Source organism: Styela clava, chromosome 12 (assembly GCF_964204865.1).
Source record: "Styela clava chromosome 12, kaStyClav1.hap1.2, whole genome shotgun sequence".
Lineage (NCBI taxonomy): Eukaryota > Metazoa > Chordata > Ascidiacea > Stolidobranchia > Styelidae > Styela > Styela clava.
In genome coordinates, this window is record NC_135261.1 from 11515631 (window position 1) to 11540775 (window position 25145).

The 25145-nt window shown below is 35.1% G+C and overlaps 2 protein-coding genes across 2 annotated transcripts; both read right to left on the bottom strand.

Annotated features, from left to right (window-relative positions):
- Nucleotides 1-607: 607 nt before the first annotated feature.
- LOC120330272 (solute carrier family 22 member 4-like) lies at nt 608-8858 on the bottom strand. The gene is made up of 11 exons (XM_039397153.2): nt 7488-8858; nt 7135-7347; nt 6798-6898; nt 6384-6538; nt 6138-6309; nt 4255-4375; nt 4057-4163; nt 3312-3523; nt 2604-2786; nt 1825-1963; nt 608-1683 (listed from the first exon to the last, which is right to left on the bottom strand). Exons 1-11 carry the CDS (start codon nt 7668-7670, stop codon nt 1587-1589), a joined length of 1683 nt encoding a protein of 560 aa, XP_039253087.2. The 5' UTR covers nt 7671-8858; the 3' UTR covers nt 608-1586.
- A 3764-nt stretch (nt 8859-12622) lies between these two features.
- On the bottom strand, nt 12623-23332 carry LOC120330274 (solute carrier family 22 member 4-like). The gene is made up of 12 exons (XM_078118926.1): nt 23197-23332; nt 21459-21679; nt 21105-21320; nt 20499-20599; nt 20221-20375; nt 19975-20146; nt 17541-17661; nt 17345-17451; nt 15801-16015; nt 13765-13947; nt 13091-13229; nt 12623-12946 (listed from the first exon to the last, which is right to left on the bottom strand). The coding sequence occupies exons 2-12, from the start codon at nt 21639-21641 to the stop codon at nt 12892-12894; spliced, it is 1647 nt and encodes a 548-aa protein (XP_077975052.1). The 5' UTR covers nt 21642-21679; nt 23197-23332; the 3' UTR covers nt 12623-12891.
- Nucleotides 23333-25145: the final 1813 nt, after the last annotated feature.

A 25145-nucleotide genomic window follows, 5' to 3' on the forward strand; every position in this document is an offset into this window, starting at 1 on the left:
GGAGATTCTTCAGTTGGACTCACCTAGGGGGGAATTCTTCAGTTGATCCCGTTTCCCAACTGAAGAATACCCCTCTCCCCCAACCACCGATGCAAGTCAGCTGCCGAACAAGCGCTATACTTGGCGTTATGTGCGGTACTAGCTTTCCTATCCCCCCAAAAATATTAAAATTAGACCTTTGCTAAAAAATTCTGTAGGCATCGTTTGATAATTATAACATTCAACAGAAAAGTGAAATGAATGTGAGCTGGCCACTTACTTGGATCAACATTGTTATATTGTCACTACTGTACTTAACTATCAGAACAGTTGGGTTACAGGTATTGAAACTCCAAAAGAGAGCACAATAGATGCCGCAATTACATCCAACTCCTTTCAGTTTTTACTTATCATCAACCTTCACAAATATTACAACTGTCAAAACTGTTACTCAAGTTCTTCTAATCTATTTGTAGAATAATTGCCTGACTTATATTTCAAAATCCACAATACTGCAATAATATTCTAAACGATTAAGGAGTCATGGTGCACAGAAACATGAATATATTATAGTATATATAGAATATATATATTATAGAATAATATATATAAGAAAGTTTTCTTCATGACTATCATGTTCCGTTGTTGGTCACGCAAAAGCCTAATCGTTATAACAATATAATTGTACTCAATGTACTCCTTTCGCCTTTATGTCGCGTAATCCTGCTGTGATAACGATGTGTGTTTTATGCTGATTGTGTGGATTTATAGGTCGTTAAAATCTCCAGCATTGGTATTAATCATGAAAAACAAACGTTGCATATTTAGGATGCGTACCAAATAGGGTCGCATAACAAAAAGATCAGCGATTTATTTTCAAAAAAAAAAAGAGAATAAAACTGCTTAGATATTTTCGATTTTGTACATAATCTCAATTGTAAAAATAAGGTAATTCAAACAATATATTTAAATCAGACACGATATGCTAATTTTGATAACGGCGTGGTATCAAACTAAATTCTGTTATAGGGCCCACCATCTGTTATTTTTAAACTAAAGAAAGATAATTTTAAAAACTAAATGAATATTTTGGCCTGAAAGATAACTAAAGCTTGCAATAATACCAAACATATATATGTTGGTTTTTTTGTACAAAGCTCCGCCGCTATTGCAAAAATGTGAGATTTGAGAAAAACACTAAGTTAGCCGAGGGCAACGACTTCTTATTAAGGGAATGAATGTTATGATCGCAATGCACCTGCTGCTTTAAGCGCCCCTTATAACCACTTCTTAGCCATAATTCTGTACCAGAAAAAAGAGATAAATGTGAAAATCCTATCTTAGAGTGCATTCACTCACGGCGGGACGAGTCTGTTAAGTTTATCTTAGCCGGGTTCCTCAATGTTTTTGCTCACTTTTTTCAGATTGAACATAGCTACTTGTGCAATGTGCAGCTACCAGTCCATTTCGAAGATAATATCTAGTTACTCGTTTGAAGACTTAACAATTGGTAAATACGAGAAATATACAAAACGTTAGGGTTATAAAAGGTCGTAACCTATATTTTTTATTTCCATTCATAAAACGTATAGAACAATAGCAAGCATTTACAAAGCTGTCAATTCCTTCTTTGGGTGTTCATTTTTGCTTCGAGTGTTATCTTCAGTTGACTTGAATTTTCGAAATATATTGAGGCCATAGTATCTGTGTAAAATTCACCAAAAATAATCAGAGCACACCATAAATTCAACTTTTCATGTGGCCTTATTATTACTTTAATTCGCACTCACAAACTCACTGTAACATAACTCAGTTATATTAAGAAAACCAATAAAAAACATTTACCGTTTATTACTCTCAGCTTGTTGAATTGTATCTGGCATCCTCACTCCCATTGTTTCCGGAATGCAGAAGATCCCAATAATTCCACTCAGAATAGTAATCCCACCCATTATCCAGTTAGGTATGGAATATTCAATTTTACCTATATTCAAATAATAATGTTATGAAATAAATAAATACAAGAAATTAAAAATAATAAAACAAACTTTAGGGTGAAACGTCGAGTCCCATAGAACCCAGAAGAATTAAAAAAAAAATTATAGCTTTCCATCTTCTTCCATCTAAAAAAAAAAATACCAAAACGATTCATTTGTACACTGTCCTATAACGTGTTTACTATTATTCATAGAACGCATTTGATAAAATAAAAGTTTTAATACGTTTAAATTAGTAAGTTCAGTAATTAGTAAGTTAAGGGCTGAAGAGTCGGGGAATATTCACAGCAGGCTCTCGCGATTCCGGGTGAATAAAAATCGACTCCAAACTGTAAAAAGTGATTGCTCAATAAACAATTTTGACTTCGATTATAACCTATTAATAAAGTTTGAAACTACGACTCCCGACTCAAAATTTTAACTTCGAATCCTGCAAGTTTGAAAATACGACTCAGGCATCGACCTAACAGAAAACTCTGGATTCTATAGCTTTATTTAACGTACTCGAGGTGTATAGAAAATTTTTGCCTCGTTGCCTCGTCTATCGAAGATGAAATATTAATTTATTTCCTAAATATTTACGAAGATATGGGTGAAACACCATAATGTATATAATGCAAGAATTACCCATTAATATGACAGATGGAGCGATAAACGCCCCGACACGACAACAGAATGATGCTATACTCATTGTTGCACTTCTTTGTAGAGTGGGAGCTAGTTCGGACGTGCTCAGGTAGATAACATAAAACACTGCACTTACGGCGCCCTTTCCAATAATTGAGATTATAGTTCTGGCCAAAGAAAGATCTAGATAAAGAAAAAATAGTTTGGTTAAATAACGTTTCTTCAATTATATATATATTTGAGAAAATTCAACCTTTACGAAATATTTAAATAAATTGAACTATAATTAATTAGGAGGCAATAAAAAATTCGATTGCACTTATGAACAAAATGATTTTCTTGTTAATAGTGAGGTTATAAATCTTGGTGATGATATAAAACTTTTCAAGATTCAATTTGCGAACCATTTGAATGCTCGTAGCAAGTCAGAAATCTATAAAATTCCTCTCGTTACAAGAAATAGAAGAATGTGGATGTGAAATTTACTGATGACGCTACTTTACTAAAAAAACACTTATATTGCAATAATGCGTTGTTTTGAAGAGTTAAATAGCGACATGTTTAACCCTCAGCTATTTCTGTTTAGGTTGAAAATTTAGCAAATAAAACATGTATAAATCATCATCCATTAACACACTAAATTATATTAATACCTAACGAATTGCATGTGACAGAAAAGTGTTCGGCAGAAATCAAAAGATATCTAACCTTCTGGTAAATACGGTAGAATGATGCTAAAAATTCCGCAAGTTAGAAGAAAGAAAGTAGCAGATCTCGGACGGCCGATTATATTCACCGCATAAAAACTGACATATGCTGGAAGTTCCGCCAGTGCAGAGAATAATATGTTTAGGTAACGGTCATCACTGAAGCTCTTTGAGTGGAACGCTATTGCGTAGTAAACGAGACCTGTTACAAACCTAGAAGAATAAAAAAAATATTCAGTTCCAAATTTCAATACATGCATATGGCTCGAACACAGCGCGCTTTCCGCATTTTCGTAAAATTTGAGATTTTTGGTAATCCTTGATTGAAGTGGGATAAAATATTTAACCGAAATGATTATTATTAGGCCAAAAAATTATAAAATGAATATTCATGTTTTTTAAAATGATTCAAATAATATAAAATGTTTTTATAAGCCTATATGGTATTGTGTATCGTAGTTGAGACAAATCTGAATTATTTAGAATAAATAGCTGGAAACCCAGATCATTCCGTTTTGTTATATATATAAAAAACTCTGTCAGATTAAAAAAATGTAAAGAAGTTTGTTGTTGGCCTCTAGTTTCAACATTAAACTATATACGACGTCACTTTGTCGCCAGTTCTTTTATGTTTGTTCAAACGGAGAGGTTTTCTTTTTATCGAGATTTTCCGACCTTTTGTTGAACAATCCAAGAAACAATAATTAAATTTATTACAATAATCATTGATAAACTATTCGACTTACCATACAAAGAAAGCAGCTAGACATCTAGAAGTTAATTTAGATTTAAAAATTATGCGAAGAGTTTCGATTAATCCTGATGGTCTTGTCATCATGTTATGAGGATGTGTCTTAAAGTAGAAGATATTGTGAAATTAACTACCAGCGCATTGAGTATCCTAAATGCAATATTAAAATGATCAACAATATATATAACAATACCTTTCTCAAATTTGCAAAATCAATCTTTTTTTTGTTTGCTTTTGCCATTTTGTCCAGTTCTTTTATCGCTTCATTTGTCCGACCAACTGTCATTAGCCAACGTGGTGATTCGGGGAACAACCTGCAAAGATGTTATTCAGAAGCGCATCGTGAAATCTTGCTTTTCATTGGACACGAAATGGGCCCATAGGTTTTGTTGTTGATGATTGTCATGTTAGTATTTCTTTTCTTCTTTTAAAAAATCGCTTTTTTATTACCTACTGCCCAATTTCTTTGTGAAATTTTCATTTGTTAAAGATGGTATTTTCCGCTAGGAGTCTATTACTTTTTTCATTTCAAAAAATTTTGTGGCCTCTATGAGATTTGTTTTTTGTGTGCAATGTAGTCATCAAAATTAAGAAAATTGCGCTCTTTGTGGCTGTTCCGCTTTCGCATAGGTTCAATTCTGATCAGCTGCTATACGGAATCGGTAGACAAATTTCATATTTTTATTTTGTATTTTTCATTGAAAAATTTGCTGTAAACAATTTTCATTTATGAAAATACGGTTTTTAATCCGCCAAGCGTGACGACCCTCTTGCGCTGTGATTTAGCAAAATCTTGCGACGCGAAAGTCGGGAAATTTTTCGATACCTTTTTTGACACTCTGTAGGTAGGTACCGTAAGTTACTGTAAAAAGGTACAGTACTTTAAATTAGTTAATTCTACAGAAATCATTCAGCATTTCGATTCACCTCGGCGCATTACGCTTGAATCATCATTGTCGCAGGACCTTCCTCGTAAGGCTGGGGCATTACAGATACGGGTTGGCTCGGCGGTGTAGCGCATCGTGCTAAGCGTTAGGAATACGCTCGCCACCGCACCTCTGATTACCCTGCGTGGGTTCGAATCACATGCAGGGAAAGTTATGTGCGAGAGGATTGCTGGACCTCGCCGCCGTAGAGTGGTTCACGTAACCGCTGGTCGGTTAATACATCCTCCACCATCAAGTCCATGCTTCCAAAAACAAACAACTGGATAACTAATCCCATTTTCGACATGGACTTGTTACCGGACGAAAGGTCGTGATTTGTCATATGATTAAGCCGTCTTATCGGCTTTTGTTCTTCCACGGGAAAAATATGTAAACCCTATCTTAACGGTACTAGTAAGTTACGATGGTCCATGTAAATTTGAGCATTGCTAACTTGTTCTATTCATATCATGACACTGACAAAATATTCAATGTTGATTACTTTTACAAAAAAAAACATAATATACGCAGGTTTAATTTAATGTACTGACAATTCAAGATTTCAAATGAGCCGGCTAAATCTGGCGTTTAGTCTGTATGTTTCCACGAGCATCGACTTACTTGGCTACTTCCGTAACATTGGCCAATAGCAAAGATGTCAATAGTGACATAACAATTAAAGTTAGTGCAGTCGTTCAGACCCCTTTTTCACTCAGAGACAGACTATTCGCATGGTTGTAAACATTAGCTCGTTTTCAAGGTTTTTAGGTATGTTTCCGAAATTTTCGTATTTCAGAGTCAAAAATTTCAGAGCAATTGGTCCAGTAATCAAAAATGAAAAGCGACTTTTTAGGTTCTCCACTAGGTGTCCAAAAAGTGTCAATGAACAACAACAACACAATATTAAAACGATCGTTATGTCCACTAACGTGTCCAAGAAGCATAACAGATTTTCAAATGGTAAAGTAGATGAAGACTTTTTTGGAATTTAAGGGTCTTGAAAACATTGAGGTAAGTTAGAGTATGAATTTTGTCAACACTTAAAACTCGAAAGTTATTGTGGACTTGCCAGGTGGCAAATTAAACTAAGTAACATTTCATAAATTCGATTATTTAAATGAATAAAAAATATACCAGGTGAAAGTCATACCAGTAGCCAGGTAGATATAGCACGATGGCTATTGTCATAGATGCCCAAAAGTACGAACGCCAGTTTTGCGTGTAATATGAAATCAAAGGAACAATGCAATATCCGACAGAAAATGCATACATTGTACCAACTGCCATAAAATTTCTAAATTTCACCGAAATAACTTCTGTTGCTAGAAAACATTAATGTAAAGATTAATATGAAAGGGTAAAAAAATAGGTAAGCACATGAATAACTGAATTTTACCCAGAACAAAAGCAACAACAAAGTTTATCAATCCAGTCACACCACTCAGATAAACGACGACCAAATATAAGTAGTAGTTCCATGACACAGCCGTCAGGCCCATGGATCCAATCAGAGCGAAAGTGGCAATCAAGTACACTGGTCTTCTTCCATACCTTTGAAATGGACAATGAACTTATTAAAAAAATAATATACTTGAAAAGTAAATACAAAAGTTTTATAGAGATGTGTGAGAAGCCGTCGCTAAGATGCGAATGCTAATGCCGATGGTGTTAGATTACGTTGCGTTTCGAGTATGTAAAATATAAGTAATGAACCTAGTTTTTAAAACGGTTTCCGGCACCATGGGTAAATATTTTAAACACATAATCTTATATTCCGAAGTCGCTCCAATTTTACTAATTTTTAATTTACCTATCAGCAAGCATGCCCGCTATCGATCCGCTTGCCATTCCAGATTGGAACACCGTTATAGCCAGAGGTCCTTTCCAGTTATTGCTGCAAACCATTTCAAACTAGAGAATAAAAACATAAAAATAGTAGACTGTACATAAGGCTAGGAGTAAAAATATAGCGCGATCAATGGGAAAATTATTATCAGAAAGATGTGAGCAGGATGAATTGATTGGGAGGATGAGAACGAGGTTTTATATATATTCATAGGATAGTAGGCATACAGAAAATTAAATGAGAAGAACCCAAGAGGTTCTGTCAGGAAAATGCGTTTAAAAATCTTGTGATTGACACTTACGTCAGTAACAGCAGTATCATGATTGGGCAGTATATCAAATGTGAATCCATTGGTGCATGATATAATGTCTGCAGACTGGTTAATGTGTATTGGAGGCAGCTCTGTAGAATATGATCTGTTATACATGTGACATTTACTTCTAATTGAATTTCCATAATTGTCAGCTTCCCTGGGTATATAATAGTCAAGAATTTTTTCACTGTCGTTCAAGTTCTGCAAAAAAAACAATGAATTTATTTACGTGAAAGCTCATAGCAAATTCTTGCTGAAAATATTAAATTTCCTTTTAGTTTTATTTAGCTTCTGCTCGTACTGCAGGACGCACTATGCTGCATAATGAGTAGGCTACTTACGTTTTTTAATATGCTTTCAATGCCAGAAGGTAATTTACAACGGTGGTTTGGTTCAAAATGATTTACTGCAAACTGAAAAGTCGTGAAAGCATTTGGGACACAAGATATAAACACAATGACATAAATCACTGTTTGGTAACGTCCCCATTTCAACAAATGTTTGAATTCTTCGTCAATATTCATTTTCTTCACTGATGTTATATGTTATTGCCAACGAAATACTTTAAAACAGCACAACATAAATTCTATGTCCACTAGACCAGTGGTTCTCAACCTTTTTAGTTTGGGGAACTGTACAATTTTGAAATTATTTTTGCGGACCGGTGAACCTTCAAAATCATCCCAAAGTTTCTTTATCTGCTGGACCGAGTATAGCGAGCATGAGTGATTTTTTTAGTATTTCGAAGAAAAATCCGGCAGGGATGAGGAAGAACAGTTGACATTGCCTTTACTCTTTAGGTCCACATGTTTACAAACTTTGAAAAGCAGAAAGCACACATTAACATCTTTTGTTGAAAAAAATACGTCCTCATAACGGGTGGAAGAGTTTGAACACCCAATGCGTAATTCCATAGTCCTGGTGCACGAAACTACGCCAGTTACAAGCACCAATAAAATGATAATAACGTTCACAAAATTGAGATTTATTTAAAGGCAGCAATTTTTTTTCGTGTAAGTGCGCGTTGAGTTTTTTCCTTGATAATTAGGAGCCGCACGTGCAAAAAGTTTGGGAACCGCTGGGCTAGGTGTTAAACGCGGTTCTAATGAAGTTTCTACAAGACGAAGTAGAGCGTTGATTTCCTCACGATTTCTCTGTTTGGTTTTGATGAGAGATCACGATGAAAAGTATTTATCGCATGAGTATGTTGTACAAAAAATCAGCAGTAATTTAACGGCTTTGTCACTTAGCTCAGCATATTCTTTTTAAGCGATATCCGAAACTGTGACGACATGGTGTCGTTCTCGAACTCCTCCGTTATGATATTCGCCGTTATGACGTCACAGACTTAACGAAACATCCAGATGTTCAGGGTTCAAAATGGGCGTATAGCCTCTCAGACTAAGTTTGGTTTACGGACCGGCGGTTGAGAACCACTACACTAGACTGAATAAGATGTTTACCATAACATTATGCAATTATTTTTATCTTACAAAATGTAATTTCAATTTTCTAAAACGGTTTATTATTTTAATCCCGGCTTCTAAATGTTCTACATCATATTTTCATAATAAACATTGTCTGCATTGAAGCATATTAAAATATAGTAGTAAATAATGGCGGATTATGGCTAAAAGAGGTCTTTGTTTGGTATATACATAAGTTGGCTTAGATAAATTCCATGGTTTTTACTAATCCACGATATATATTGGCTTAACGATCTCCTCATTTTGTTTCCGATTCTTTCTCACTTCTTATAACCTCTTAGTCCTAGAACCTAGATACATATAGAAACTACTTACTCTGGAATAACTGATTCAAACGCATGCGCCAAGACGCGGCGAGGAAATGGAATTACCGCGTCTATGACGGCATTGCTGATAAACGGAAATGCTCCGAGTGATAGTTGAAAGTGACAATCGTTCTTGATTTGAACGCGATTAGAGTTTTCAAATTTGACTTATTTATAAGCAACGTAGCGGGGTTTTAGGCGATGGCGTTCGACGGTAATATACTGTGTACAAAAGGCCGTCTTCTTTCTCGCTAAACGACAATTTAATTGACCTTTGAAAACTGGTCAATACTCAGCTATTCTGTTGCCCCAGTACACAGGTTCTCAAGATAAGCAGTCAATAAATATTAACACCGTCCAACGGTGCACATTTGTATTCAACGCTCGGATGCGAAGATCTCAATACAGTGCACGCGAAGCAACAGACACGGGTTTAATGAACAAGCAATTGAAAACACGTGGCAACATAACAAACGCAAGAGTACCACACTGGTGGAATGAACGTAAGATAAACGTATTACGTTACACTTGCCATATTTACAATAAAAAAGAATTCAATTTCTTTCGCACCAAATCTGAATACAAGTAAATTCAACGTAAAACGTTGTTACTTGAGCTTGGGAAAACTGCAATAGGCCTACGTGCAAATGAAAAAAAAAATATTCAAACACTCTGAGCAATGAAATGCGATAATAGCAAAATAAACACAAATGATAACGATTACATTGAAAATATCAATGCAATAAATAGGGGGCATTTCATAAATACGCAAGGTACAGAAGCAGTATAAAGCATCACTAATTCATTAACATGAAAATCGTTAGAAAGAGCCGTTTTATATTATACTGCCTTTCCATTAACTTTCGAGATTTGTCAAGACGCTTCCGCGCATTTAAAGCACCGTAATCTTTTTAGACCTAATATCTAATGCACTATCAATTTCACGAGAAATACTTCCGTGGGAATTGTTAGCTATCGGGTCTGTTGAATCTGTCAGGTCAAAAGGAGTATCCTTTGGTACAATTCCGTAAGCCAGTGTATCGAATGGAATGTCATTCAAATCATGTACGGCAGTATTCAGTGGTGGGATTCAGCCGGTTCGCAGTTCGCACCGGTTCTATAGAACCGTCTCACGGAATTTTATAAGATCAGCGAACCGGTTAGCAATACTGAAAAAACATGACTTTTTGTAACAGAACCGGCTCAAAAAATATGTGATGGAACCGGCTAACAAAACATTTGAATCCCACCACTGGCAGTATTGTAAACATAACATGCCAAGGGTGAAACCAGATCCCAATATAATTTTTAGAAACCGTCAAATGTGACAATATCTTTCACAACGTTCTTTGACATCTTTCTGTACATCCGTTACCCAGTGGATGAAAAGAAGTCGTTTGGGTTTTCTTGATGCCATACTCCTTACACATATTTTTTAAAAATAACACTTTCAAAATTTGAACCTAAATCAAAATGCAAAATTTTCGGTGGAGTATGATTACAAATGCACGGAGTTATCGTAAAAATCCATTAAAGTTGTCAATCATAGATAAAATATATATATTTATTGCCGGAATTGCTCCTTGATATCCTGATATCATCACACTTTATTCGCTTCTTAATGCCACTCTCGATTCCTCGACATAGCTTACCGAGAAAACATACCCGCTTAAACAATATATAGTATACTATATAAAATCAAACAAGTGATCATGTTCAAATATATGATTATCGACACGAAAGCCGAAACTAAGTAGTAGGAGTTTTCAAAATCTGTCACTCACAGTAAACAAAATCGCACACAAAAAACGAATCCCGAGACACCACAAAATATCTTGAAATAAATAAGCGTAATAGCCTTCTGGCGGACAATTACAATTTTCAACCACTGAAAATTTCCTAGCAATTGGTCCAGGTAATGATAAAAGATATTATTTTATGACAAAAACAAGAAAATGAATTCTAACAAAAAAAAATAATATCGATTTGTATGTCCACTTTGTGTCCAAAATATCACTGTCATAGCAAAAATTTATTGCATTGTGAAAGGAGAATCCGTTCACATGTCTTCATGTAAATTCGATCGGAATTTGGATGCGAAAAACTCCTCTGAGCTATGTGCTCTTTCTGAAGCAGCGGATGTTGTTGGGACACAGAGGTACTTTTGAACGACAACAGCTATGTTTGGATACATTTTTGTTTTGTTGCCACCATTGCAGCGTTTTTTCTTGAGTCGCTGATATGACAAGAGTCCCGTAATTCAAATATTTTGAAATCTCATCTGAAGCTTTCACCTCCCTAGATAATTCACCAATGTCGCCGCCACTCTCTTCGGAGCTGTCCATACCGTTATGATCAGATTTTCAATACATGCTTCGTTAATTCTATGGAGGAGTTCTTTTGCTATTCTGGTCTGTTGGACTACATGCTGTTTCATCTCTGAGGTGTGAAACTTTCTACTTCAAAACGCAACAAGATTTCAACATTTTTTGATGCCATTTGCTTCAAGTAAATAAGAGTTATGAACGCAATAACTAAAATATTCAAGAAATGGTCAAAATGTGGCATGTGTCCTTGACCCGCGCAAACGAGCGAGAAGGTGCTTGTAGAAATATAGTTAAGTTTGTGTCGTTGTAGCAATTCCTCATAGCAGTTTATACATATATGTGGACTTTTCACAAAACGTTATACCTTGTTTGCAAGCCAAGATTTAACCGAGAATCGATTCCACGAAGAATCGATTCCACGAGAATCGATTCTGGTGTAGCATAAACACCCCAGATTTACCCCAATTTCGGTTAAAATTAAAAAAACAACGTCAATTTTTCCGAAATTCTAACAAAGACTTTCGTAGGAATCAAATTATAGAACTTTAGGTTTTAGGAACATGTTTCGTCCTGTTATTATCAAGTTAAAATTCATTTTCTCAGGATATTTAAACACAAATTGGAATAATTAGATTGAAGTTCTCAACCGTACGAAGTACATAATTACCGGTATTAAGATAATAAGAGTTTCTGCTATAATGTCAATCACGGAATCACGTTTTCAATATTAATTAGATGTTTGATGAACTACAACTCGATATCTTTTCAATGTTAGATATTATTACTGTTTGATTAGGAATAAGAATCGATGTAAGAGGGTATATATTGTAATCTGTGTATATCGTCGGAATTGCAATAAAACTCATAAAGTGTTTCAATCGAGTGTTTTCTGCTGTCGGTGGCTATCGTCAGGTTAACAACTTGGGACAAGACTCTTGTCAGTCAAAACTGGTGTCTGACTCAACAAATCAGATCAACGAATGAACAATTAATGTGTAGTGAGAACTAATCCCTACACTGGAATCGATTCGGCCATCCCTACTTGTAAACGAGTTTTCCTAACACCAAAATGTCCTGAAGTACTTTTATCGTTAATTGTCAATAAACTGTCCACAAACTAATCAAATTAACGCTTGGTGGAGAATATAAGACATAAAATTGCCGATGCGCGTTGTTTTCGATGAATGTACAATGGGCACCAATCTATGATGTTCTAATACCCCGCAGCTGCTCATCTTGGATAACATGAGAAATGTGCTGGCTGAAAATCTCTCTTTAGTGAACTACTCTTTGGATGTTGGCGATAAACTGTCCATAAACTAACCAAATTAACGTTTGGCGGAAATTATCATTGCACACCTTGCAGTTTGTTCAATTCAAAACGCATCGCCATAGTATTTTGTAGGACGAGGCTACTCTATTAACGCCTACATAATCTCAAAAACAGCTTTTGCTTGAGATGTGAGAGATGACTCGTAACAAGCGTAAAGTGAATTTAATAAAATATCATGATATGAGCATCATTCACCCGTATGCCCTTTTTTTATTTACATTCATAAAAATTCATAGAACAATGGCAAGCATTTACAAGGCTGTCAATTCCGTCTTTGGGTGTTCATTTTTGCTTTAAGTGTTATCTTCAGTTGACTTGAATTTTCGAAATATATTGAGGCCATAGTATCTGTGAAAAATTCACCAAAAATAATCAATGCACACAATTAGTTCAACTTTTTATGTAGCCTAACTATTACTTTAATTTGCATGCACAAATTCACTGTAACATAACTCACTATTATATTATGAAAGCCAATAAAAAAACATTTACCGTTTATTATTCTCAGCTTGTTGAACTGTATCTGGCATCCTCACTCTCATTGTTTCCGGAATGCAGAAGATCCCAATAATTCCACTCAGAATAGTAATCCCACCCATTATCCAGTTAGGTATGGTGTATTCAATTTTACCTATATTCATATGATAATGGAATAAATAAATACAAAGAGTAAAAAATAAAGCAACAAAAATTTGGCTGAAAAATCGGGTCTCATAGGACACAGGTGAAGTTTGAAAAACAAAATTATAGCTCCAACTTCTTTCACGTATATGTAGGCTATTATAAATTTTACAAAACGATTCATTTGTACACGGTCCTATATCGTGTTTACTATTATTCATAAAAACGCATTTGGTAAAATAAAGCTTTTCAATACGTTTAGATTAGTAAGTGAAGGACTGAAGAGTAAGAAAGTATTTACAGCAGGCTCTCGCTACTCCGGGTTGAAAAAAAAATCGACTCCGACTATCGACTTCAAATCGGAAAAACAGGGCGCTAGGTATATAAATTTTGGCTCCAATTATAACCATTCAAAGTTTGAAATTACAACTCCCCACTGTGAACAAATTCTCTATAAATTGAACAAGGATGAAGTAATACGCTATTTACTAAATTATTTACGATGATAGGGTTAAATACCATAATGTAACTAGTGCAAGACTTACCCATTAACATGACAGATGGAGCGATAAACGCCCCGACACGAGAACAGAAGGATGCTATACTCATTGTTGCACTTCTTTGTAGAGTGGGGGCTATTTCGGACGTGCTCAGGTAGATAACATAAAACACTGCACTTACGGCGCTTTTTCCGATAATTGAGATTATTGTTCTGGCCAATGAAAGATCTAGATAAAGAAATAATAGTTTTGGTAAATTCCTTTCCTTCAATTATATATCTGAAAAAATCCAACCTTTACGAAATATTTAAATAAATTGAACGAGACTTAGTGGGCGTTAAAATATTCGACTGCACTTATGAACCAAATGATTTTTTAAAATACTTTACTAACTGCATGTTACGCGATATCTCTCGAAAGCGAGGTTGAATCTGCTCCAAATTTCGCATGTTCATTCATCATATCTAGGGCCCGACCGATACTGCCTTTTTAAACCGATACCGATAGTTTTCTAAAACTAGGCCGATAAGCCGATACCGATGTTTCCTCACCTAAAGATATAGCTACAAGTAACAAGCAACACTCTCAGAATATTGTGTTTTTTTTGCAAAAGAAATGAAATCTATAACAAAATGTTGAAACTCATGCCATGATGACAGAAAATTGCATAAAATATACATTTACTTTTTTCTTTGTGAATCTTAAGTTTAAAGTTTAGAGATTTTCAACACCTTATGTTAAAAATTATTAGTGTAAAGCCACAGTGCCGAAGTAAATTGTGTGCGTGGCAAGAAAGAACACTCATTGTGAGGGCAGGAAGCTTATGAATCTCAATAGCTCCAGTTCAACAGTCTCAGGTGTAGTTGAACAGAATTTTTCTGCATTGGCTCCAATCATACTTGCCCTTGTGTCTTGCTTTGAGATGGCTCTACCAATTTGCTGGTGTTTTTTTTAAATCGGCGAAACTTTTTGACTTAATAACGATAAGCATATTTTACAAATTACACCATCATTATGGCACACGAAGTATTCCACTACTTTGCTCTTACCGCTGAAACCAGTCATCTATATTCTATAACGTATCAATACAAGAAGTTAAATCGCGCCTTGAACGACGAAAGCGCAAGGGAAAATCAAAGGCCGTGGAAAGTGGAAACGGTGAGAATTCTTTATTAGTCAAGGCATATTATTTGACACAAATAAATCGTTCATATGTTTCTCTTGCTTCAATTTGCAAGGCCACGACGCTCGCAAACTTGCTTACAAAGAGTTAAATCCCGTGCCATACGTGGGTTTTAGATAAGAGAAACATAGTCAAAAGAATTATTTATTAATCAACGTATATCATTTGACACAAATAAGTGGTTCACGCGTTTCTCTCTCTTCAATTTGCAAGCCACCGCGCTCGTAAACTCGCTTACAAAGTAAGACATAGTCAAAAGCCGCTTTTTGATAAGAGAGAAATAGAAGTAACGAAGAAAAAGAGTATTAGGCATAACCGCTCTCAATTAAACAAGCGATAAAACTGCTTTAACGGCGTAAATTTGACATTTTGGCAGTTCCGTGATTGGCCGATATATATCGGTAAAATTAGCCGATACCGATAGTTCGAAATTTGTGAAAAGCACGGCCCTAATCATATCTCGGACCAGGAGCCTATTATTAATTTGGATGAATTATTTCGTATAATTAGCTTATTTAGAGTTATTAAATAAATAGTGATGGGACACCCGGTGTCGCTATTGAGTCAGAGCGAAATAATCGAAACCGCAGTTTCTGTTTTGGGGGATTCCCTAACTTTCGTCGCTTTTAATTTTTTTTTTAGATTTAGATTTTTTGCGAACGATTGTGTCCATAACAATGCCCTGTCTGCGATGCGGAGTGTTTAGGTATTTTGGTTACACGCCGCTTCGACTTCGTGAGGCTGGTCGGGTAAAATATTGAACATGTGGAAGATCGATAAGTCGGCGGTCTCCGATCGATATCTAGTTAAACCATCATCCATTACCAAACAAAACTTTATTACCCAACGAATTGCATATGACGGCAAAGTGTTCGGCAGAAATGAAAAGATATCTAACCTTCTGGTAAATACGGTAGGATGATGCTGAAAATTCCGCATGTTAGAAGAAAGAAAGTAGTAGATCTCTGACGGCCGATTATTTTCACCGCATAAAAACTACTGACATATGCTGGAATTTCCGCCAATGCACAGAATAATGTGTTTAAGTAACGATCATCACTGAAGCTCTTTGAGTAAAAAGATATTGCGTAGTAAACGAGACCTGCTACAAACCTACAAAAATAAAAAAATATATTCAATCTCATACGCTCTGTACATTTGGTGATCCTTGACTGGAGTGGGATAAAATATTTAACTGAAATGAATATTATGAAGCCAAAATATTACAAAATGTATCTTATGTATTTCTGGAAATGTTTAAATATTATAAAAAGATATAAGCTGATATGGTATTGTGTGTGGCCGAGGTTCTCAAAGTGGGCATCGCAAAAGTTTTTTCTTTTGCAGAATTGTACCAATTTGCGGTCCGTAGAAAAAGTCTAAAAATAAAATTGCACTGCAGAAATGTACAAGCGTAAAATGATACCGAACAGTAAAGTCTGAAGGAAAACTTTGCCAGTATGATGAAAACTACTTGGACTTTTGATCTTTCAAGTTTAGAATAAAAAAGCTCCGTGGTTTTTGTTGCAACTGGGGATGCAATGTTACTAAATGTCGTTTAGGTAACATGCTTCCACTAGCCATTTTGCTACAAACAAGACATTGCGACTTTTCTTCGTCATTTTATCGATCGAATTTTAATTCTGAAATTTTGATGAGATTTGGATTTCCTTGGATAAAGATTATCTTTTCTAGGTTAAAAAAGCGTTGCACACTCTCATCCCCATCGTATTTACGTGAAGCAGGCTTTCGTACCATGACCGTAATGAGAGCAAAATATCGCTTTCGAGTGAATGTTAAAGGGAAATTCTTACGGCTTTCACAATTAACCCCATGGTTCAAAGACAATTGGGAAAAGAAGTACACCATCACATTAAATACGATTTTACTTACTTCCATTATGTTTTGTTTGTTTGTTTAAATAGAACCAGTTGCAAGAAAGGCATTAAGACGTTATTCATGGGGAGTCGCAACTAGAGCATATTTTTTCGAGGGCGCCACAATACAAAGAAGTTTGAGAACCACTGGTGTATGGTATTTGTGATAAATCTTTATAATAAACAGCTGGAAACCCAGATCATCCCGTGTTGTTATGCATATCAAAACCTCTGTCAGATTAAAAAAGAAATTAAATAGGTTCAAAGTTGACATCCAGTCTTAGCATTAAACTGATTAAGAGGTCACTTTGCTGCCAGTTCCTGTTTATTAAAACAGAGATATTTAGATTGTTCAAGGCCACAGATTTTTTAAATATGTTTTTGTGCAATGGGGCTTGTCAATTTTTATTGCAAAGATGATCACTATGTTACGATATTCCTATGTTGAAAGATTTGAAAAAAAATTTTTCTTATTTTTATCAAAACTTCCCGACCTCTTGTTGAACATTCCCAGCAACAATAATTAATGTTATTAGAATATTCAATAATAAACTATTCTACTTACCATACAAAGAAAGCAGCTAGACATCTAGAGGTTAATCTAGATTTAAAAATTGTGCGAAGAGTTTCGATTAATCCTGATGATCTTGTCATCATGTTATGAGTATGTGCCTTAAAGTAGAAGATATCATGAAATTAAATATCAGTGCATTGAGTATCCTAAAATGCAATAATGAAGATTATTAACAGTATAACAATACCTTTCTCAATTCTGCAAAATCAATCTTTTTTTTGTTTGCTTCTGCCATTTTCTCCATTTCTTTTATCGCATCATTAGTCCGACCCACTGTCATTAGCCAACGTGGTGATTCGGGGAACAGCCTGCAAACGGTGTTAAACAGAATCGCTTTGTGAAATCTTGTTTTTCATTGGACACGAAATATACACATGTTTTTTTGTGTGCAATGGCGTCATCAAAATTAAAAATGCGCTCCTTGTGGATGATCCGCTCTCGCGTAAGTTCTAATGTGCGCAGCTGCGATACGATATCAGTGGGACTACTGTGGCATATTTCATACCCATATTTAGTATTTTTCATCTAAAATATTGCTGTAACTGAATTTTATTCACGGGAACACGGTTTTTAATCCGCCAAGTATAACGGCTGTCTTGCGCTTTGATATCGCAAAACCTTGCGACGCGAAAGTATATTGATACTGGTGGCGGTGACACTCTGTAGGTAGGCACCCCAAGTTATTGTAAAAGGTAAAGTATCCTATTTTAAATTAATTAATATTACAGTTGTGAGTCGGATCCTTTAGCATTTCAATTCACGTTGGCACATTACGCATGAATCCTCATTGTCACATGAACTAATAAAGCTAGGGCAGCCATTACAAATAGGCTAGGGACCGGTACCAGAAGGTTACGATGGTTTACAATTTCAGCTTTGTCCAGGATATGATTTTGGGGCAAATTGTTGCTAAAATATTTTGTTTTTGTTTTCGTGTCCATAAATTTGAGCATTGCCCGCTTGTTCTATTCCTATCATGACACTGACGAAATATTTCATGTTCCCTACTTCTACGCCATAACATACGCAAATTTAATTTAAAATATATACTGACAATTTAAGATTTTACATAAGGCGGCAAAATCTGGCGTCTAGTCTGTATGTTTCCACGAGCATAGACTTGCTTGGCTACTTCCGTAACATTGACCAGTAATTAAGATGTGAATGGTGGCATAACAATTGAAGTCAGTGCAGTCGTTCAGAACCATTTTTCACTTAAAGACAGATTTTTCGCACGATTGTAAACATTACCTCGATTTCAAGATTTTACAAGCAATTTGTAAGTTTCAGGTATGTTTCTGAAATTTGAGTACAAATCAAAAAATTTAATGATCTCTTTATTTTCCGAAGATTTTATAGCTGCAGTAATCAATAATTATTCTCTAAAGCAGGGGTGTCAAACTCACGGCCCGCGGGCCGCATGCGGCCCCAGTGAACTTCCAATGCGGCCCTCGAACGCTCAACAATAATTGTAATGTTTTGTAAGTTTTTTTTTTAAATGTAATACATTTTTCAAACCTTTCAATGTGAAATTAATTTTTCACACAGAAAACGACAATTCACTGAAAGTAATTTTAAAAAAGGAATTTTTTTTTGTGTTTTCAATTTGACGCAATTATAAATACACCCCACTCAAGCTAGCAAAAGAATGCTTAAAAAAAACACTTCAGAAATTGAATGAACCGCAAAGTACATGCAGAAGGTGGCATTTTTTTTAGAAAAATGGGAGTTGCAATATTTCTGTAATTCTCAAAATTTTTAAGCACTTTGTTTAATTCGTCACATATCCATCAGTACAATGAAAGAATAAAATATAAGTAGACATTATCAGAATAAGATCAGCAGTCAATATGACAAATTTAAAGATAAACTTCAAACATAAAATTTCCACGTGTTTGCATATTATTATAAATATACAACTACCTAGTTACTAAAAATCAATATATCAATCATAGCTCAAGTGGTCATACACCACGTACTCATAGGAAATGTCGCGAAATGTACAGTGGGGAATGTCTGGTCCGAAAAGTCAGTCATTTGTTCGTTTATGAAATGATTCATCGAAAACTAGTTGTACTATAGTTGTATTACTGGAACAATGCCCTAAGTCTCAACGATCCAGATTAACCTATAATCATGTGACATCGTTAGTTAGAGTTGGTACTGTAAAATCATTTCAGCCTAATATTAGTAAGCTGGTGGCACAAAGGAGATGCACAATTCCCAAAATGCGATGCGGCCCTTGAAAACCCACGAGTTTGACATCCCCGCTCTAAAGTCAAAATAATTCAATTAAAATGCATGTAGATCTAAATCTATGTCCAAAACTTTTAAATAGCAGGATTAAATAATATTTCGAAACAAAATGATGGTTGTGCATCACTCTGCAAAAACATTTTCAAAATAAGCATAACAGATTTTTAAATGCTAAAGTGCAGAAAGACGTCTTCTGGAATCAAGGATCGTAAAAACATTGAGTTGTAATCTTCATTTGGTCAACACTTGAAAGAGTTAGAATTCGAAAGTTATTATGGACGAGCCAGGTGGAAAATTAAACAATGCAGCGTTTCGTAAATTTGATTATTTAAATGAATAAAAAATATACCAGGTGAAAGTCATACCAGTATCCCGGTAGATATAGCACGATGGCTATTGTCATAGATGCCCAGAAGTACGAACGCCAGTTTTGCGTGTAATATGAAATCAAAGGAACAAGGCCATATCCGATAGAAAATGCATACATTGTACCAACTGCCATAAAATTTCTTGATTTCACCGAAATAACTTCTGTTGCTAGAAAACATGAATGTCAAGAATCATATAAAAGACTAAGAAAACGGGTAAGCACATAAAAAACTGAATTTTACCCAGCACAAAAGCAGCAACAAAGTTTATCAATCCAGTTACACCACTCAGATAAACGACGACCAAATATAAGTAGTAGTCCCGTGACGCAGCCGTGAAGGCCATCGATCCAATCTGAGCGAAAGTCGCAATCAAGTACACTGGTCTTCTACCATACCTTTTAATTGGACAATAAACCTATTTAATAAAATAAAACGGTTTCCGAGGCACCATGTGTAAATATTTTAAACACATAATCTTAATTCCGGAGTCGCTTCAATTTTACTAATTTTTAATTTACCTATCAGCAAGCATGCCAGCTATCGATCCGCATGCCATTCCAGATTGAAAGACCATTATCGCTAGAGGTCCTTTCCAGGTATTGCTGCAAACCATTTCAAACTAGAGAAAAAAATTCAGTATCAGCGCCATTAGAATGAAAATTATCATCAGAAAGATGTGAGCAGAAGGAATTGATTGGGAGAATGGGAACAAAGTTTTAATATTATTCAAAGGAAATCATATGCGATACGGTAACTTACTGGTACCGTACCTGCTGTAGCTGTAAGTCTGATATTCGAACGCGTAAATGAGTTAAAAAAAAGTGTTTTTATGAGTAAAAATTAATACAGCGAAATTCTGGATGAAATATCAGATCTCATAGGATTCATAGAAAATTTGGGAATAAATAAATAGCCTTCTAGCAAAAATATCAATCTCTACCCAGTGAAAATTTTAAAGCAATCGGTCTAACTCTAGTAGTTAAAGTGAAACGCGATTTTTTCATAAAGATACAAAATAAAAAATAAAAAAAATATTAAAACGATCCATAGGTTCACTACGACTACGTGACCAATGAAATGAGAAGAAACCAAGCGGTTTTGTAAGGAACATAATTAGCACTTACGTCAGTTACTGCAGTATCATGATTGGGCAGTATATCAAATGTGTATCCATTTGTACATGATATAATGTCTGCAGACGACTGATTAATGTGTATTGGAGGCAGTTCTGTAGAATATGATCCGTTATACATGTGACATTTACTTCTAACTAAATCTCCATAATCGTCAACTTCCTTGGGTATATAATAGTCGAGAATTTTTTCACTGTCGTTCGAATTCTGCAAAAAAAAAGAATAAACTCATTTATGTAAGATCCCATAGCAAATTCTTGCTAGAGTTAATGAATATCTTATTAGTTTCATTTGTAGCTTTTTCTCGTTCTGTATGACGCACTAGATTGCATAAAGAGTACTTACGTTTTTCAATATGCTTTCAATTTCAGGAGGTAATTTACAGCGGTGGTTTGGTTCAAAATGATTTACTGCAAAATGCAAAGTCGGAAAAGCATTTGGGACACAAGCAGTAAACACAATGGCATAAATCACAGTTTGGTAACGTCCCCACTTCAACAAATGTTTAAATTCTTCGTCAATATTCATTTTCCTCACTGGTGTTTTATGTTATTGCCACCTAAATACTTTAAAATAACACAACATAAATTCTATGTCAACTAGACCAGTGGTTCTCAACCTTTTTTAGTTTGCGGACGGGTAACATTTTAAAATTATTTTTGCGGACCGGTGAACTTTCAAAATCATCTCCAATCAAAAACAGGGAATTCAAATTAATGAGAAATCTGCTACTGTATTTTTGATATAATAGGGTACGCCAGCGGTTTCCAGAGGGGGCGCCATGGCAATTTGCTGAGTGTGCGTCGAAAATTAACAGAATTGTTTTAGACATAACTAATATAAGATTGAATATTTTACATATTGCATTTGGGATTAATGTTTTGTTGTTTCTCATTTTTAATGCTGTGTATATAAATCAATTTCTACGTCATTTACTCTCTGTTACGAAGTGTCTCCCTGTATTGTTACCTTACTGTTACGTAACAATAGAGGTATAGACTACTTTTTGCAATTCGGAAGCTGCGGTTTCTTTATCTGCTGAACCAATTTTAGCGAGAAGGAGTAATTTTTTTGAGTATTTCAAAGGGAAATTAGACAGAGATGAAGAAGAAGAGTTGGCTTTGTCTTCACTTTTCAGGCCTACATGTATACAAACTTTGAACAGCATAAAGTACACTTTGAAATAGTCCTGGTGCACAAAACCACACCAGTTATTGCTTGAGCATGGGGAACATGCAATACATGCAAATGAAAAATATGAATATTGCACTAATGCACTATCAATTTCACGAGAAATACTTCCATGGGAATTGTCGGCTATCGGGGCGGTTAAATCTGTCAGGTCAAAAGGAGTATCCCTTGGTACAATTCCGTAAGCCAATATGATGGGGGGAATGACAGTCGAAGCATGTACGGCAGTATTGTAAGCATAACATGTCTGTAACAACGTTCTTTGTCATCTTTCTGTACATCTGTTACCCATTGGATAAAAAAAAGTCGTTTGGATTTTTTAACGCTATGTTCCTTACACACATCTTTAAAAATAAAACTTTTAAAATTCGAACCTAAAGCAGAATGCAAAGTTTTCGGAGAAGTATGATTACAAATCCACTCAGATGCAAAAAAGCCAAGAAAGTTCGAAAGTGTTGAACAAAGTATACAATAGCATACAGTTCTTGCTTGGTTGTGGACTAATTTATCAGGGCTTTATTAAGAGCCTAATTACCATACGGAATAATGCGCAATTCGCCATATTGTTTTTGACCTAAAACGGCTCCAATAGCTATGGTGAAGGAAATGTTAAAATGGGTGAGGAAGTAAATTTTTCCTTCAGCAAACGAAATGCCTCAATAGCTTCTTAAGACCATATACAAAAGGCTTCTAAATTCTTATAAGTTAGTTTGTACAATACATCAGCAATGTGTGAAAATGATTTAACAAAACGTTTATAAAACGTCAAAAATCCTAAAAATGATTTCAACTCAGTAACATTCTTCAATGCAGGGCAATTTTTTACCGCAAAAATTTTCCCAGCATCTGATGAAATGCCATCACTACTAACATCATGACCAAGAAATTTTACCTTACTAACTCGTACACAAAAACTTTGATTTATCGGAATTGAGCTTCAATTCCGCGGCACGAATCCGCTCAAAAACACGGCAAGTTCTAGACTTCAATTCAGTCAAACTTGAAGCATACACAGCTAGGTCATCTACGTAGCAAACACAAATTTTATACTCTAATCCTTTCAAAATACGTCTCATTAGTTTAACATAAACGGTAGGGGCAGGTGTCAAATCAAATGGAAGTACATGAAATAGATAGGCTACTGCGAAGTAGATGTAACAAAACTTGTCTTGTATTTATCTTTCTCAGCTATGGGAATTTGATAATATGCAGTGTAAAATCCAGACAACGAAAATATTTTACACCACCAAGTAGGCTTGCACGTAATTGACAAAAATCAATTCCGTAATTACGGCCAAATCGATTACGTAATGACCCCGTAATTTTTCACACATTTAAACCTATCATAACAACCAATTTAATCCACTTCTATTCCGAATGGGACATCGAAGTTTGGTTTGCATATTCCCGGCAGTACTACACGCCGGCGGTAGATGTTAAAGACAAATATCAAGGAGTGAATTCAAAATAATATCATCTGATTTTTATCTTTTGTATTAGCTTTGATTTTTTTATCCACTTTATCACCAAATTTTATGCGATCAATTTTATCATTACCAACACTGGTAATATATTTAAGAAACGATAGTTCACTTTTTTAAAATCGTATTAACGTATTAATACGACTTTCGTATTAAATAAAAATTCCGGGTTGCTAATTTATTAATCAACTACAAGCGTATTCTCTCGTTTGATTATACTTTCGCTTACCCCGCGACGAAGACTTGTTATTTCACCGTTTTTTACAATATCCGACTTTACTACTCAGTTAGCATTTTATAATAATTATTGATGCCGACTTATTGACGATATTCCGAATTCCATGCTTCATTTTACATTAAATCATTTCGCGGCCTAAAAGTTATAACATTATTTGTGATAAATTTAGATCAAATATTAATTATTTGCGCATTATTTAAAATACCGTACTTATATGACATGCCTTCTCCGAAAATACAAAGTTATATCGCAAAACAATGCATTTTGTGACATTTATTTTGCACTCATGAAAATATTAATTTATTTTTCTAACTCAAGTCGACAATCCTATTTGCCAAGATTAACACAAGTTTGGTCGAGGGCCGGTGGTATTCGAGTCGACGATAAATCAAAATAAGTTGCCGCATTTGGTAAAGACAGGTAATCATATTTGGCCGACATATTGCGAGGCATTGTGAAAAACATATTGAGCAATGCCAAGTCCGGACAGATATATAACGATAAAATCGGTAACAGAACATCAAGATTTTGTAATAGAAAATAGATCTCGCGCAGAATAAACACGGGAAATCCCGTCGTATTGTTGTTTCTCTGCCGTCTCAATCGCTTTACCGATGCCGAAAAGACTAAGTTGCGTTGGTTCATTACGCAATTTCTCTTCCGTCTTTATATTGCTGCTTGATAAGCGACATTAATTATCACGGCATTTACAAATAGACCATGTTTTATAAGTTGATCTCTTACATTCTTTAGTCATTTCATCCGAAGAAGTTGAAACCAGGTGTGTTGACGTCCATCAGTCTCAACACAATTCTATTCCTTATCTACGGTTAATATGTACATTGGCCATGCTAGATAAGTTGATAATAGGGTAGTAAATGACGCGGTATGCCTTCCCCATCTGCATAACAAGAGAGAGAAAAACGGCTGCGAATACCGGAACTCTAACTTCCTTTACTTAAACTTTAATTTTTTACCATCGACGGAATTGACTGCTCTGAAGAGAGCTCGTTTCAATCGCGAAAGCGCTCGACCAATAATTACGACTTTACGTAATTCGTAACTTCGCTTCCGTAACTCGAAATTATTCCGTAATTCCGTAAATCCGTAAATTACGTGCAA